At 45.1% G+C, this 17,458-nt stretch overlaps 1 protein-coding gene across 1 annotated transcript in view; it reads left to right on the top strand.

Moving 5' to 3' along the window:
- DIPK2B (divergent protein kinase domain 2B) overlaps positions 1-14,536 on the top strand; it is a 44,986-nt gene extending 30,450 nt beyond the window's left edge. Inside the window, exons 3-5 of the mRNA XM_065915688.1 lie at positions 146-319; positions 4,316-4,604; positions 6,343-14,536. Coding sequence (XP_065771760.1) covers positions 146-319; positions 4,316-4,604; positions 6,343-6,683 — 804 coding nt within the window. The 3' untranslated portion in view covers positions 6,684-14,536. The remainder of the gene's footprint in view (positions 1-145; positions 320-4,315; positions 4,605-6,342) is intronic.
- Positions 14,537-17,458: the final 2,922 nt, after the last annotated feature.

Here is a 17,458-nt window from a genome sequence, read left to right as displayed (position 1 = left end):
GTCTTTTCTTACCCCAAGACCCACTTGACCCCTGCAACCCAGGGATCTCCCCCACAGCAGAGCCTGCCCATACCCGGTCCTGCCAGCCCCCCACAAGCACTCAGCACCTTTTCTTCCTCCCTGGATCTCTCCTGACCCACTGCAGGGCCTGTCCAGCCCTCTCTTGCGCTGCCCATCACAGCGACTCCTGGATCGCGTGGTCCGGCGCTATGCAGAGGTGGCTGACGCTGGCAGCATCTTCATGGACCACTTCACGGACCGGGACAAGCTGCGTCTCCTCTACACGTTGGCAGTCAACACGCATCCTGTCCTTCTACAGGTATGCAGTGACCCTGCCCTGGAAAGCCCGTCCAGGGAGGGGATTCACATCTGGCTCTGAGGGAGTAGGCCCTGGGTTGAGCTTTCTCTCCCATCACTGGACACCTTGGGGCCACCAGTCCATGTTATAACAAAACCTCTGTGGCACTCAGTAAAAATGTCTTGTTGTTTTAGAGGAAAGAAGTGTGGGAGCTGCGGGGGAGGGGCACAGCTAGGAGTGGACATTTCATGGCCAGAGAAAGCCCTGAAGGGCATTGTGGAGGAGGGCAATTTTGACCAGGTGTCTTAAAGATTAGGAAAGGTGTGAGCAAGCTCGGGAGGTGGGGAAAAACCAAAGGATGACCCACTCAGAGGTGTGCTATGCAGCTGTGCTTGGAAAAGATTCAAGGATGGAAGTAACCTAAACCTCCATCAAAAAGGGAATGGTCAAATAGGTAAGGATGCTCTAGAGTACTGGTCAACAAGGCAGGCATTGCTGGTCCCTGCCTTCATGCAGCTTTCAGTCCAGTGATAGAGACAGTTCTTAACAAGTTGAGAAAACAGCATCAAAGCATGTATATTTTCTATAGTGAAAGAGATCACCAGCCCAGGTTGGATGCATGAGATAAGTGCTCGGGCCTGGTGCACTGGGAAGACCCAGAGGGATCGGGTAGAGAGGGAAGTGGGAGGTGGGATCGGGATGGGGAATACATGTAAATCCATGACTGATTCATGTCAATGTATGGCAAAAACCACTACAATACTGTAAAGTAATTAGCCTCCAACTAATAAAAAAAAAAAAAAAAAACAAGTCAACATCTATAGGACACCCATTTCTCCCCGATCCCGAGAGTCAGGACACTTACTTAATGGGCACAAAGGAAACTAGAAAATGGGAGGGAGTAGCAGATTAAGGAGGGAGGAAGAGAGAGGAGAGGAGGAAAAGAAAAAGGAAGATGAATAAGAGGCAGTGGGAGAGGAGGAGAGGGAGGGGAAAGAGAAGAAGAGAAAGAAGAGGAGAAGGAGAAGGGGCAGGGGGAGGAGGGCGTGGAGGAAGAAGAAGCACCATAACAATTAATAATGATTAGTATTGTTATTAAGTATATTATAATTATTTATTATATAATATAGTGATATTGATGATTATAATAATTGTATATTATATTGCTATTATGCTTGATATTATATTACTATTATATTTTAATTATTTATAGTGTTGTGTTAATATTAATACTTGTAATTAATTATTATTTTATATTATGATGATTTGTGTTATAATTATTTATAATATATTTTATTCTGATTATACTAATATATATAATATATACCATTATATAATATATATTAGTATATAACATACTAATATATAATTATTTCTTCTATATAAATTATTATATAGTATATATTATATATAATATATATATTATAACTATGAGATATTACATAAGATAATTATATGTTCTTTTTATATATGATATAGTAATTATATATTATTGGCCAAAGGATGATGCCTTAGTACATAATAACAACTCATTTCTTGGCATTGTGTGTTGTACATCATGATCTCATTTAATGCTCAGGACAAACCCCACAGGGATATTACTATTGTCCCCTCTTTCAGATAAGGTAAGTGGAGCTCAGAGCAGTGAAGTGACTTGGTCACAGTACCTTAGCCAGTGTCAGCAATGAAACCCAAACCCAGAGCTGTCTGATGTCAGAGTCCGTGCTTGTTCTGCTAAAAACCACCTGGTAATGTTGGCATTGGGCTTCCCTTGTGGCTCAGCTGGTAAAGAATCTGTTGGCAATGTGGGAGACCTGGGTTTGATCCCTGGGTTGGGAAGATCCCCCTGGAGAAGGGAAAGGCTACCCACTCCAGTATTCTGGCCTAGAGAATTCGATGGACTCTACAGTCCATGGGGTCCCCTGGAGAAGGAAATGGCAACCCACTCCAGTATTCTTGCCTGGAAAATTCCATGGACAGAAGAGCCTGGTAGGCTACAGTCCATGGGGTCGCAAAGAGTCAGACACAACTGAGCGACTTCACTAACTAACTAACTAACTAATGTTGGCGTTTCAAATCCTAGAGGAGAAGAAGGAATTGCTGGTTCCTGCACCCTCAGAGGTCTTCTTCTCTCGTTGTCCTACTGTTGGTGGCTGAGGCAGATGATCTGACTACTTCCAGCCCTAGCTCCTGACAAGCCTGAAACACAGAGATGACTCCATGGTCGCATATTTAGACATTGCCAGGGGATTGGGGACCTTCCTCTGTGGCACGCAGTGGGAGAGGTCCCGATGGGCAGAGAAAACAAGAAAAGGTTTCACAACGTGGCAAGTGGGCTAAAATGACAGGAGGTCACAGAACATCATCAGAAAGGGGGATGACTTCGTTTTTTTAAAGAAGGAAAATAAGAGGAAAAGTGCCAAGTATTTATAGTTTCTGTCATTTCTCCCATAAAGAAACACCATTCTAGATATAGCTGCCTCAATAAATAGTCAGAAAAAAAAGACAAGCCAGGATTCTCTCCTCCTTTTTTTTTCCTTATTGAGATATAGTTAATTTATAATGTTGTGTTAGTTTCAAATATATGGCAAAGTGATTCAGTTATATATATATATATATATAACTGAATATATATATATATATATATATATATATATATAGGCAGGTAGCGCAGTGGTAAAGAATCCACCTGCCAGTGCAGGAGATGCAGGTTGGATCCCTGGGTCAGGAAGACCCCCTGGAGTAGGAAATGGCAACCCACTCCAGTATTCTTGCCTGGAGAATCCCATAGACAGAGGCGCCTGAAGTACTATGGGGTTGCAAAGAGTTAGACATGACTGAGTGCACACACACATGCACACATGCACGACTGAGCACACACACACACACACGCATTTCTTTTTCAGATCCTTTTCCTTTATATGTTGTTACAAAATATTGAGTAGCATTCCCTGTGCTATACAGCAAGTCCTTGTTGGATATCTGTTTTATATACATACTAATGTGTATGTTAATCTCATACTCCTGGAGCCCTCACAAGGAGACAGAGGAAATTGGTTGGAGCTTTGTGCTTCCCTGGACCAGTGTTAGGCTATTGCAACATTCCAGTCAGTTGTGGAGTCTCTATGAATATGTAATTATCCTACCCAGGCAGATTCTTCCAGGGCCAGTGCAGTGGTTTGCAAAACATTTTACCCAAGGGTCATCTTCATAATTTGTGCCCTATCCCAGAACTTACTAACTGCACTGTTATTTTTTAAAATATTTTTCTTTAAATCAGTCTTAAGTTGACCCTTTTCCTCTCCATAGCCTCTTCCTAAGCAGACATATCTGTGAAATCTGAAATGCTAGTCATATTTTTTCAAATATACAACTCTGAAAATAAACACATTCCCCTGACGCCTGAGTGCATGCGCGCGAACTCAGTCATATCCGGCTCTTTTGTGACCTCATGGGCTGTAGCCCACCAGGCTCCTCTGTCCATGGGATTCTCCAGGCAAGAATACTGGTGTGGGTTGCCATGCACTTCTCCAGGGGATCTTCCTGACCCAGGGATCGAACCCACGTCTCCTGTGTCTCCTACATTGAAGACGGGTTCTTTACCACTGAGCCATTGAGGAAGCCCCCCTGATGCCTGAATACCCTCTAAAATCATGGCAAGTGCATTGGCACTCTCTTACCTCACTTGGGGCAACTATGTTGAAATATAACCCACCATATGGAAAGAAGAGCTTCCTTTTATGAATCCTTCCATCAAGAATAGAATAATAGCTGGTAAGGGGTGGTGGGGGAGCAAGGAATTTGCCATGTTCCAAGAGGTATAAACAAGGTTAAGAGATGCTTTGCTGATATCTTGAGACAGTAGGTACCCACATAAGGCTGATTTTTCTGTGTGCTCTTGATGAGAGAGAAAGAGAGAGGAGGGAGGAGAAGGGGAGGGATAGAGAAAGGGAGAGAGCTGCCTCCAGGAGTTTTTTCTCTCTAATCCTCTCATCTTTCCTCCTCTTGGCTTGGCAGATCTTTCCGGGCGCTGAGGGTTGGCCGCTTCCCAAGTACCTGGGCTCCTGTGGTAGATTTCTGGTCAGTACCAGCACCAGTCCGCTGCAGGAATTCTATGATGCACCCCCAGACCAGGCGGCCGACCTGGCCTACCAGCTCCTGGGTGTCCTGGAATCTCTGAGGAGCAATGATTTGAACTACTTCTTCTACTTCACCCACGTGGATGCAGGCATGTTTGGCATCTTCAACAATGGACATCTGTTCATCAGGGATGCCAGTGCACTGGGCGTGATCGACAGGCAGGAAGGTACCCAGCATGGGTCTGGCTGAGCAGCTGTCAGAGGGGAAGTCGGGGTGACAGGAGTTGGGGGGTGATGGGCAGCAGAGGAGGGGTGTCACATCACTGGGCTTGACCAGTGTGTCATATTGAGAGCAGCCCAGGTTTGGGAAGAGGAAGGGTCCCTCTCCCCCTTTTAAGTCTCTGCTCCAGTGCCAAAGCAGAGTTGAACTTGACCTTGTTAATGCAGGAGAGGAAGATCTGCATCATGGTCATGGCGGTCTGGCCCCAGCGGCACCCTCTGCGGGCACTGCCATTGCCTGACATGCTCTGTGTGGTGTAGGGACCTGCCCAGCCCCTCCTCACACACAGAGAACCCCTCCACCCCACACCCAGCTCCCCTTCAGAGCTTCTCCCATCAATGCTTTTAGCCTTTATCTGAACAATCTGGCAGATTCACTGGTACATTTCACAATCCATTTGGGCCCCCTTGTTTGTGTAAGGGCTTCCATGATGGCTCAGATGGTAAAGAATCTGCCTGCTGTGCAGGAGACCTGGGTTCAATCCCTGGTTAGGAAATATCCCCTGGAGAAGTGCATGGCAACCCACTCCAGTATTCTTGCCTGGAGAATCCCGTGGACAGAGGAGCCCGGTGGGCTGTAGTCCATGAGGTTGCAAAGAGTCTTCAAGTTGAAAAGCATGGCACCAACTGAGGTGTATGAGTGAATTGTGCTTCTCATGATGTGCACAGGTTCAGCCGGGGTTCTAGAACCTTTTGAACACCCCAGTCCTTAATGGTGACCAGATATTCTGAGCCCTGTAGTAGGACACAGGATTCTAATCTCAAATTTCTGATTTTATTTATATGAGAAGGCCTACAAAGATAGACCAATTAAGCCACACTTACTCCTTTCCTGATTTGCCTTTATTAAGAAGAATCAAATGAGAAGAAATGAGGGTGATTCCAGAATATTCAGAGATGTGACTCACTGAATGTCAGTCCCACGCCAATCAGTTGAAGGCATACTCTGAATTACCTGTTCTTTCTCCCGACTTTGTGTTTAAAAAGAGTAAATGGAACCGGTCTGAGGAATCTCCTCAGTGTTCCCTAATTCAGGAGTAATCATGGGAGAATCACAGCATGTATGTCTGCCTTACACCTGTTGTTCAGTCACTCAGTCATGTCCAACTCTTTGCAATCCCAGGGACTGCAGCACACCAGGCTTCCCTGTCCTTCACCATCTCCCAGAGCTTGCTCAAACTCATGTCCATTGAGACCGTGATACCATCCAACCATCTCATCCTCTGTTGTCCCCTTCTCCTTCCATCTTCAATCTTTCCCAGCATCAGGGTCTTTTCAAATGAGTCAACTCTTCGCATCAGGTGGCTAAAGTATTTGAGTTTCAGCTTCAGCGTCAGTCCTTCCAATGAATATTCAGGAATGATTTCCTTTAGGATGGACTGGATGGATTTTCTTGCAGTCCGAGGAACTCTTAAGAGTCTTCCCAGAGTCTTATAATTAGAAGGCCAAGTTCTGGTACAGAGAAGTGCATTTCCCTGACCAGCTCATCTTATTTTAGCAGAAGGAGCTCCCCCCCACCCCGCCAGGGTTTTCAACAGGGGCTGTCATGTCCCTGAACCCTAAACCTCCTGGGGACTGGAGATACTAGGAGCCTGAACCACTTTGCTTAGCAATTCTCATTAGGGGCACCTCCTCCCCAGGGAACTGGGGCTATCATGTGTATAACATCTTCCATCTCTTGTGTAGGCAGTCAAGCAGCCTCCAGGGCAGGAGACGATAAAGACATCTTCAGCTGCCTGGTCTCTGGCTGCCAGACCGAGCTGCCCTCCTGTGACACCATCCCTGAGAAGCAGAACCTGGTGCTGGTGTGCAGGCAGGTGTTGCCCCTGCTTCTCCAGGCCAAGTTCCCATCCCCAATGCGGGAGGAGATTGACGCCGAGCTCACTCGCTGTGCAGATGGAACCCGGCCAGACCCGGAGGTCCTTGGGGCTGCCAGCCGGCTGAAGGACATCTTGAGACCCCTGAGAACCTGTGACCCCAGATTCGCCTATCGCTACCCAGACTGCAAGTATAATGATAAGTTCTGAGGGGCTGGAGCCTTGCCGACCCACATCCTTGGAACTTCCACTGCCCATTCGGCTCACTGCATGGTTGAGAGAAGCTGCTCCCTTTTAGCCATTGGGAGAAAGGCACTTTGGTGTCCCAGAGACAGAGGAACATGCCAACCACCAGAGGACAGCTGGGCCAGAGGGCGGTGTGACTGCTACCTGCCCCCTCCACCCCTAGCTGGGACATCATAGAAGAGCCCAGGGTTGGGCATTGGAAGACCCGGGTGTGGACACTCACTCAGCCTCTTTGAGCCTCAATTTTCTCTCTTCTCCACAAGACTCTTGAGTTAGTGAAAAATGCCAGAGATGTGAAGGGCCCAGGACACACACTTCCTACTCCCAGCCCAGTTGATTACAAAGAATGTTCCAGAAGCACGCATGCACAGGCAGGGCAAATGAGACAGAGCCATGGAGGTCAAAAGAGTGACATGGAGGAAAGACTTGGCCCCGGTGCTAGCCGTCCTGCCACACTCCCCATACTGCCATGGGGTGAGGAGACTGCAGGCTAAGGGGACACAGGGACAGGAGGCACTTAATGGCGCGGGAAGGAGGCAGGGGTAAGAAGAGAAGACTGCTGGGCTGGGGGCCAGCATGTTTGTCCACATCCTCTGAGAACAAGATTTCAAGACAGGATTAAGTGGGCAAGGGTTGTATTGAGGAAGATGGCTGTGTGGGAGGAAAGGAGGGGGGAGCCGAAGACCGTGGGGAGAACCATGAGGCCAGGCTGGAAGGCTGATGCCCCCTCCCCCAAGGGAAGGCAAGAAGATCAGGTGAGAGCATCCCAGATTCCCCTCTGCTCAACCAATATAAGATTCAGCAGGGCTGTCAGGGTGTCCTTGAGGTAAAGCCAGTCCTCAGAGGAGCTTCCCAAGGATGGACAGCCCTTATATTCCTGCTGCAGGGAACAGCCCATGGGAAGCGTGGCCTTAGCCCAACCACAAAGATGGATTTCAAAGCACAGTGCAGGGCACTTAGCCAGTTGAGCTCCCTGGAGCAGGAGTTCTGTGAGTAGAACATTCTTTGTAGCCATAGCAGGGGACCAGGGCCAGGTCTCTCTACATAATGGCCTCCAGGGCAGGACCCTAAGGAGTCTGAGAATTTTCATTCAAACTTGGCCTTATGGGTCATTCTAAAAATACTTTTTCAAGGTCAGCCAGCAGAATATATTTTATTCAGCAGCTTGCTTGTTTTATACCTTTCAAATGATTAGCCACCATGGTATGTGGGTTTCCATGTATCCTCTTGCCCAGGCCACAAACATTAACGGGGGTTCCTTGGACTTTTGCCCAGTCTCCCTGCCTGCCCTCTACCCTCAGAGACCTCCCAGTTGGCCTCCTCTTTCCTACCTCTGAGTCACCACCTTTAAGATAAAATGCCTGGCGTAATAGGCTTCATGCAGCAGATGTGGAAACTGAGGCCCAGGGAGACAGAGTGACTTGCCACGATAGTTTCAGAACTCCAGCGACCAGTCCAGGCTCCTCTTGCCTTCCCTTTCAGCCTTGTATGTGCATGCTAAGTTGCTTCTGTCGTGTCCAACTCTTTGCAAGTCTATGGGCTGTAGCCCGCCAGACTCCTCCGTCCATGGGATTCTCCAGGCAAGAATGCTGGAGTGGGATACCATTTCCTTTCCAGGGGATCTTCCTAACCCAGGGATCGAACCCAAGTCTCTTAGTCTTCTGCATTGGCAGGCAGGTCCTTTACCACTAGTGCCACCTGGGAAGTCCCCTTCAGCCTCTGTCCTGCCCAACTTTGGTCCCTTTGTTGACATTTAAAGATGAGCCAAGGAAAGTCATATTTTGTGGTACACTGCAATGCAGTTGGGGGGCTTCCTTTTGACTACCTCTGGGGCAACCATGACAATGAGGATGCCGAGACAAGCTTCTGGAAGAGCAGGTTTGGGCTGCCTGAGAATTTTTGAGACAGTTACTTCCTGGCTTGGTCTGGAGGGTGACTGACCACCCTTCCCAACACCTTGCTTTTTTAGCCCAGTGAAACTGATCTTAAACTTCTGGTTTTCAGAACTTTCAGAGGATACATTTCTATTGTTTTAAGCCACCCACTTTGGAATAACTATTATAGCAGCCACAGGAGACAAACACATATCTTGAACTCATCTTAATGTCTGCTTGCAAAGAACCCAACTTGCAATACTCCCCAACTCCAGTCTATTCTGATGGATTCAAAAGCCAGACCCACCAGGAGGGAGTTATTATGTGTCCATATCCAGGTCTGAGACTTGGACCGTTCTGTTCCTCCACTTACTAAGTCCCAGGCATCTTAACTGGACCTGAGTCCTACTTGGACCCTAAGCTTTTCCTGACAGCCCAGTCCCCATCAAGCCCTTTCTGAATCCCTCCTCTGTACCCCTGAACCCCAAGTCTGTGCCCATATGAGGCTAATCCCGAGGGTATTCCAGAGAGATATATGCCTCTCCTTCCCATCCAGTTGGGCACTCCTTGAAGGTGGCAGTGGCACAGAGCTCTTTGTGTTCCCTGTTACAACCAGCACCAGGCTGGGCACAGAACAAGTACTCAGAAAATGTTCTTGCTAAGAATAATGACTATGTTTTTCAACCCTTTTTGTTTGGTGTTTTTCATATACCATGTGTTCTAAACTGATTATTTGTGGCCCCCTCCAAAATTCATAGGTTGAGATCTTAACTCCCAATGTGATGGTATTTGGGAGTAGAGTTTTGAGGAGTTAACTATTAATAGGTCATGAGGGTGGAGCCTTCAAGAATGGGGTGAGTGCCCTTATAAACGAGACCCTAGAGAGCTTCATCACTCCTGCCTTGTGGGGACACAGCAGGAAGATCCGGTCCTGGCTGTGAACCAAGAAGCTTATTCTCAGCAGACATCAAATCTGCTAGCGCCATGATCTTAGACTTCCCAACCACCAGAACTGTGAGAAATAATTACTGGTTATAAACCACTTAGTCTGTGGTATTGTTATAGCAGCCAGAATAAACAAAGACCAGCATGCTGGACATATACAGGATATAGCCACTTCCTCAAGAACAGTTCTTTCCCCTCAACAGTCAGGAGACAAGTGAGTCAACACTCTAGACACTTCAGTCAGAATAAAATCATTGTAGTGGAATCTGATTGGAAACAGTAGAGTATTTTTCTGGGTTTCATCAGTCACTATCTTTTTGCCTGCAGAACCAGCTACATAATTTGTGGGGCCCAGTGCAAAATGGAAACATGGGGCCTCCTGTCATTGAGAAATGCAAGATGGCACCAGCAGAGCATTAAACTAAGTGCAGGTCCTGTGTAACTCTATGTTGCATGCCCACGCAGCCAGCTCTGAGTGCCTGAGAATGCTGATTAACCTCTGTGTGGTGGATTCTTGGGATTTACTGGGGTCTCACTTGACCTCCACAACCGAAAGAAGTATCTGTGGAACCAAAGGTGATATAAAATATTTAATAACCATCATGGCAAAGTGAGTGAGTGTTAGTCACTCAGTCGAGTACTCTTGGCCTAGAGCCCACCAGGCTCCCCTTTCCATGGAATTCTCCAGGCAAGAATCCTGAAGTGGGTTGCCATTTCCTCCTCCAGGTGATCTTCTGGACCCAGGGATTGAACCTGGGTCTCCTGCACTGTAGACAGATTCTGAGCTCCATCACTCCTGCCTTGTGGGGTCTGAGCCACAAGGGAAGCCTTATCATGGCAAAGGAACTGACCTAGGAGAACAGACACCATTGGCTTCAGTTGTCAGGTTGACATCCCCACAGCCCTGTGGGCAAGTCCTACTTTTCAAACAAGGAAGTTGGTTCAGCAATTTGCTCAAGGCAACAATTTTCAGGTCTCCTACTTTCCTAGTCCTCCCGTGTAGCGTCTGACTTCTGCTGATAAACAATTGCAGGAGCCTGAATGTTTCCTCTAGAGTTCAAATAAATACTTTGTGGGATTTGTGTTCATTTTGGAAAAAAGTAGAGCCCTGGAATCAGACAGACCCGGTTTCAAATCATGACTCTGCTGGTTACTCGGTAACCTTAGGCAAGTTGCTTAACCTCTCCAAGTCTCACTTTCCTCATTCATAAAATGGTGAGGAAAAGATTTACCTTCATAGGGTTTTATTATCCCATTTAAATAACTGATCGTTTCTCAAGGGCCTCGTGCATGTGGGCATTCTGTATCTTATGGTCTTTCCTTAGGAAAGGGCAGAGGGTTTCCTGACAGAAAGGGCTCCTCACACAGCCAAAGTGAGTGCTGTAGCCTCTTGGGAGGGATTTTGACCTCTGTCCCAAGGCTCTGCTCCAAATCATGAGGGTGCGGCAGGCTGCCAGACAGTGTGACAGGGGCCATTTTTCTTCCCTCCCACTCTCCAGACTCTGGGTTGATCTTGAAAGGTAGCTGGGAAGCCACTACGCTCACCTCCCCAGCCTGGCCCTCCACCAGGCTCAGGAGGGAGTCCTCCTCAAGCAGGTAATTCTGGGAGCCTTGGGAAGTCCATCCATGCTCAGGAAATTCAAGTACTCTCTTGGCCCATTGAAAGTTCCTGGCTCACTGCCTATGCCTGGTGATATGGCTTTTCTGCCCACTTCGGGTCTGTTGTCCACAAATAATGGCACAGCTGAGCTCACATGCACACAGGTATACTCTGGTCTGTCTGCAACAACTTTGTGTCATTGTTTAAAAGTGGTTGTGACTGTGGGCTGTGAGGGAGGGTTAACACCCAGGCAGGGGGCCCCAAATGTGCAGATATAATGACCCTCCAAGAAGGCAACTTAAAGGAATAGGCCAGCAAAGGGGAACTGAGCAACCAGGGGCCCGCCTATTGGAACTCATCCTAGAAGCAGACGAGAGGGAGAAACCCTAGCCCACTAGGGTGACCAGGGCGTCATCTCAGGCCTGAGCTGTCTGTGGAGTCAATGTGGCCCCGCAGACAGAGTGGCGGCTCTGGAAGCTGAGTCATCTGCCTTCAGATCTTGTGCCAGCCCCTCTCACAAAACTCAGTGCCTCAAAGTAATTGATTGCAGCGTTGTTCATAATTGCAAATATCAAAAACAACTTCAATGCCACGGGAGAGTGGTTGAATACACTGCAGCACACATCCACACAAAGGAGTGCTATGCAGTTTTACAAATAAATAAGGAAGATCTCTAAGAACTGATATAGAGTGATTTTCAAGCTATACTATGAAGCGAGAAAAAAAAGCACAGAGGTATGTTTTTAGTATGCTACTTTTCATGTAAGAAAAAAGATACAAGAAAACATTTATGTGTCTGCTCACCTGTGATGCAAAAAAATATATAAATACACACACACACACGTGTGTGTGTGTCTGTGGGTGTATAGCTATATAAAGAATAAACCAGAAGCTAATGGGATTGGTTCCTTACAGGGAATGGATGTCAATGGAGTGGAAAGAAGAGAGGAATGGGAGTGAGCCAAAGGGATGAAAAGGGAGTGAAACTTCTCTGAGTGTACCTTTTTTTTAGAATCATGAGACTACCTCACACAATCCACAAATAAAAAATCAAAATCAGCCAGGATGTGGGTTGAACTAAAATGAAATACAAAGAATAACAAATGGACACAACTGTATTAAAAAAAAAAAAAAAAAGAATAAAATAACTACACAGAGAAACTAACCTAGGTAACTTGGAAAGTAAGACTTTTGACTACATAGTATAAGATGACAAACAAGAAGAAGTCTACACAGACTTTAAAATGGTTAATTTTATAGTATGTGAATTCTACCTCAATTTAAAAGGGGGGGGGGCGGAAATCCATTCACAAAAACTGTGCTCTGGTTAGTGAATATTTTTCCTATGAGAATCTGGGTTAGCAGTTCTGAAACTACTTTGTCTTGAGCAAGTATTGCTTGGAGAAAAGAGTTACAAGTGAGGAAATACAGAATTTTGTGCTTCCAATTTTGAATGTTGTGATGTTAGATTGGAATTAGAAGTATCACTATGAACTCACGATTTTTTTTCTGGCATGTAGGATGTTAGTCCCCCCCACCAAGGATCAAAGTCAAGCCCCCTGCAGTGCAAGTGTGCAGTTTTAACCCCTGAACCACCAGGGAAGTCCCTGAACTCAGGATTTTTTAGGTATATATACACAGATGGATAGATACAGGGATAGAGATGTGAGTGTAGAGAAGTGTATAGAAATATATTTCCTAGCTTTATTCTCTGAGGTGGCCTATAAGCAGTGACACTCCAGTACATAGTGCCTAGGTCTTGGTTTCTTCAGTAAGAGAAACCAGAGCTCTTTGGAGAAATGGCTGATTCTGAGACTAGATAGGGAAAGTACAAGATGAGCCTGTAATACTTTTGTGCTGCCAGAAAGGGAGGATGTGCTAAAAAAAAAATGGGGGCATGTTAAAAGGACACCGGGACCAACTTGAAGGGGCTCCCGTAGCCAAATTTGGGACAATTTGAATATTAAATAAGTAATGATAGAAATAATCCATAGAATAAAATCAATTCTTATGAGATCATACTGATATAAATAAATAACCAGATAAGTAAATAAATGGGAAAGGCAAGAGCTCTTCCTTACAGTAGAATTCCAACTAATAGATGCAGAAAAAATGATGCAAGTGGAAAATCACCAGTTGGCAATCACCAGATTAATAATGATTGCAGGCAGGAATCCTCAGTGGGGACTGAAACTGGTTGATCAAAGTAGGAAGAAACAGGATGCTTGCATCATCTCAAAGTTATCTTGCCACAACATACCCATTAATTACAAAGAGGAAAAAACAGTAAATTTATGCTTGAAGGAACCTGGCAGACACTACTGTAACCAAGTGATCAAGGTCAATGTCACTTGTCATAAGTCACATAAAATCAGGTACCCTCTGATAAGATGCGCTGAGAAGGGTAGTTTTGCCCCAAATGCAAAACCTCAATTGACTCATGAGATAACATCAAACAAATTGAGGGACAACCTACAACTAGACATGAGAGACAAGGAAAGAGTGAGGAATTATCATGGATTGCCGGTGACTAAGGAGACAGGAGAACTACATACAACGAGGGGGCCTAGGTTGGATCCTGGAGCAGAAAAAGGACATCAGCAGTGACAACACTCACCAGCCCAAACTCAGCAGCAACAGAGCTGTAGTTGAACCAGCTGAATTTACTGCTCATCAAAACAAGGGAGAATGGGCAGCATGGAGTAACATGAGGTGTCTCAGTAAAGAGGGGGTTAGAAAGGGCTTAGAGATTTGGGCTTATTAAGTGATTTGGGGGAGAATTCAAGAAAGCGGAGCTTTGCTTTAGATGGAACGCTGTCAGGAACAGGGGGTAAATCCATGACTGCACACCTCAGTAAATCTTATCTTTAAAGCAGGAAGAATGGTGCAGGGTAACTGTAGTTAGGAAAGCAGCAGTCACTCACAGTGGCCAGGACGGGGTGTATTTGGTCATTTTTATTTAAACAATGTTCATGATGTTGTTTGTGTTCAGACCTGAATGACCTTGTTTTTTGTCTTGATTCACCATGGTCACAGAGTGGCCTTGTTTAACGTTAGTGATCTGAGAAATGCTTTAGGTTCAAGGAGAATGCAAAGGCCCAGCTACTGTGGGCCACGTTTCTCTTTCTCAGTGAGACAACTGGTAAAATTCTAAGATCTAATTATATTAGTACATAGACTTTTATCAGTGTTCCTTTCCTAGTTGCAGCAATAGTACTATGGCTATGTAAGATGTCAACATTAAGGGATGTCAGATGGGAGAACTCTGTATATGATTTGGGAACACTTTTTTTTTTTTTTATTTGGGAACATTTTTTGTAAGTCTAAAATTATTCCAAAATAAAAAACCAAAAAAGCAACTCAGTGTGTGAAGCAGAAATTGTTCAGCACCAGGTGAAGAAACTGCCTTGCATAATGGGGCTGTGTAATATAACACAAAAGACAAAACACAAAAGGATTACATGTGTGACAAGATGGTCCCAACTAAGAAGGGAAACTGAGTTGAATTAAAAGGAAGATTCAGATTACCTATGTGTGTATAACTGAGTCACTTTGTTGTACAGCAGAGATTGACACAATATTGTAAATCAATTATACTTCAACAAAAGAAATAAATAAATCAGTAATAAGAAGATTCAGGTCTCCCATTTAGGGCTTACTCCAGGGTGATGCACATTGAGTAGAAGAACCATTGCACCATTTCCATTATTCAGTTTGCCCAGCTGAATGAATATACCTGTACTAGAAGTAGGGCTGCCCCTACCACATTGGAAGGCAGTAGAGACTTGGGGCTTACATGTTCACTTCTGATTCCTTTCCTTCTACATACAAACCCTGGTGTCTCATGAAGAGAGCTGAAATCTCCCTCCTCCCACCCCACACACAGTACCCCGAGCCCCCAGCCATTTACCTGAATCCACCTTTCCATTTCATGCCCCTACCTGGAGCTTCTCTCTGAAAAAAATCATTTTTTAGGAGGAACTGTGCCAAAATCACACATTTTTTGTGCTTTTAAAATAATGCTACCCAAGGCAGGCAAAATTTTGGGAAAAGAGGCAAGTCATGGGAACTTGGTGAAAATATAATCCTATCAAAAAAGTAACTTGGCAATGTTCATCAAGAGCCTCAAAAAGATTGCACACTCTACCCAATAATTTCACTTCTGGGACAATATCCAAAGGAAGTAATCAAGAATGTAGAGTGATTTCTACACAGATTGTTAAAAACCATGGATTAAACACTTGTGTAAGTGTGTATTAGTTGCTCAGTCATGTCCAACTCTTTGTAAAGCTATGGACTGCCCACAAGGCTCCTCTGTCCATGGGATTTCCCAGGCAAGAATACTGAAGTGGGTTGCCATTTTCTTCTCCAGGGAATCTTCCTGACCCAGGGATCAAGCCTGGGTCTCCTGCATCACAGGTGGATTCTTTACCATCTGAGCCACCAGGGAAGCAACTCCTACTAAAATGAGAGTAAGTGGAGCTTTTAATAAGTATAAACTACCACACAGGGGGAAATGAGAAAGAAGAAAAATAGAAACAAAATTTTGAAAGCTGGAAAGCAAATAACTTGGCAGGACCAAAAGAACAGAATCCTAAGCTGGCAGCAAAGGATGCTGATGACCATCCCAATTTACATCATGTGTATGTGTGCTCAGTCGCTCAGTCATGTCCGACTCTTTGTCACCCAGGCTCCTGTAGCCCACCAGGCTCCTTTGTCCATGAGATTCTCCAGACAAGAGTGCTGGAGTGGGTTGCCATTTCCCTCTCCAGGAGAGCTTCTCGACCCAGGGATTGAACCCGTGACTCTTAGGTTTCCTGCATTAGCAGGTGGGTTCTTTACCACTAGCACCAGTTGAGAAGCCCTTCAGTTTACATCACAAAATCTCTCAAAAGGTTGAGGAACTGATGGCTCTAGATCTCTCAGAAAGTGAAGGAGAAGCCTGAAATATGGGTGAGTCTTAAAAGACCATTTTAAGAAGCAATTGGATCCCAGTTTTCTACCCTCACCCAGATACTTCACAGCCAGGTAATGGCCAGGTGATGGCCAAGTTCCAAGCTCCAACAGATCAGAAGCTTCTTCCCTGAAGACAGTCAATCCAAGGGTTTTCAGGGACTGCAGAGAGACTACCACAGCAGGTCACCCTGAAAACTGGGGGCTCAAGGGCATGTGTGCACAGTGGCTATGCACTTCCCCCAAGGCAGAACTGAAGAGTGAGCCTCATGGAAAAACGCTAAAAGATCTCAACATTGGAAGCCCCTCAACCACCTCACCCAGGCATATGAGGTCACAGTTGGCAGACTTCATAGGCTGTTCAGAGCATCCAGTCATCTTTTTAGTTTCTCATTTCTTTCTCTTTTTTTCTAATATTATTTTTAAATCATTTAAGATTTTCAGAAAAGTTGAAAGAAGAGTACAAATACTCCCATATACCCTGTGTTCATATTCCCAACTGTTAAATTTTTCCCTATGTTTGCTTTATCATTCTCTCCCTCTCGATCCTCCCTCTCTCCCTCTCTCGGTCTCGCTCTTCCCCTTTCTCTCTCCCCCAACCCCTTTTCTCCATTTTTTTCCTGAACACTTTTAAGGTAAATTGCAGATATGCCCCTAAATGCTTCAGAGTTTTTAATCCTAAAAATAAAATAAATGCTTATATAACCACAGTACAATTCTGAAAATCAGGGGATTAATATTGATACAACACTATTATCTACCTACAGGCCTTATTCAAATTTGGTCAATTTCTCCAATAATGTCCTTCATAGAGAAAAATTTTTCTGGCCCAGGTTTATATTGCATTTAATTGGCACATCTCTCTACTCTCCTTTAATCTAGAACAGTTTCTCAGCATCTGTGTGCGTGTGTGTATTTCATCACTTTGACATCTTTGAGGAGGAAAGGCTGTTTATTTTGTAGAACTTCCATCAATTTGGATTTGTCTGTTGTTCCCTAATGATTCAGTTTAGTTCTTTTTCATCTTGAGCAGAAATGCCTCAGAAGTGATGCTGTGCTCTCTTCATTTAAGTCTATCAAAAGATACAAAAGGTCAATTTGTCCTATTTTTGGTGATGTTCACTTGGTGTTCTCCACTGTACATTTACTCTGTAACTGGAGAGGAAATACTTTGAGACTATGTAAATATCCTGTATTCATCAAACTCACACACACTCATTTTAACATCCATTGATGATTCTTGCCTGAATCAATTATTACTGTGATGGTTGCTACGTGGTGATTTTTTTTTTTTTTTTTTTTTTTTTTTTGCTGTGCTAGCTCTTCATTGCCATGTGGGCTTCTCTACTCGTGGTACTCGGGCTCAG

The sequence above is a fragment of the Muntiacus reevesi genome, chromosome X, assembly GCF_963930625.1.
Source record: "Muntiacus reevesi chromosome X, mMunRee1.1, whole genome shotgun sequence".
NCBI classification, from domain to species: domain Eukaryota; kingdom Metazoa; phylum Chordata; class Mammalia; order Artiodactyla; family Cervidae; genus Muntiacus; species Muntiacus reevesi.
The sequence above is the reverse complement of the archived record's forward strand: the minus strand, read 5'-3'. Positions and strand labels throughout refer to the sequence as shown.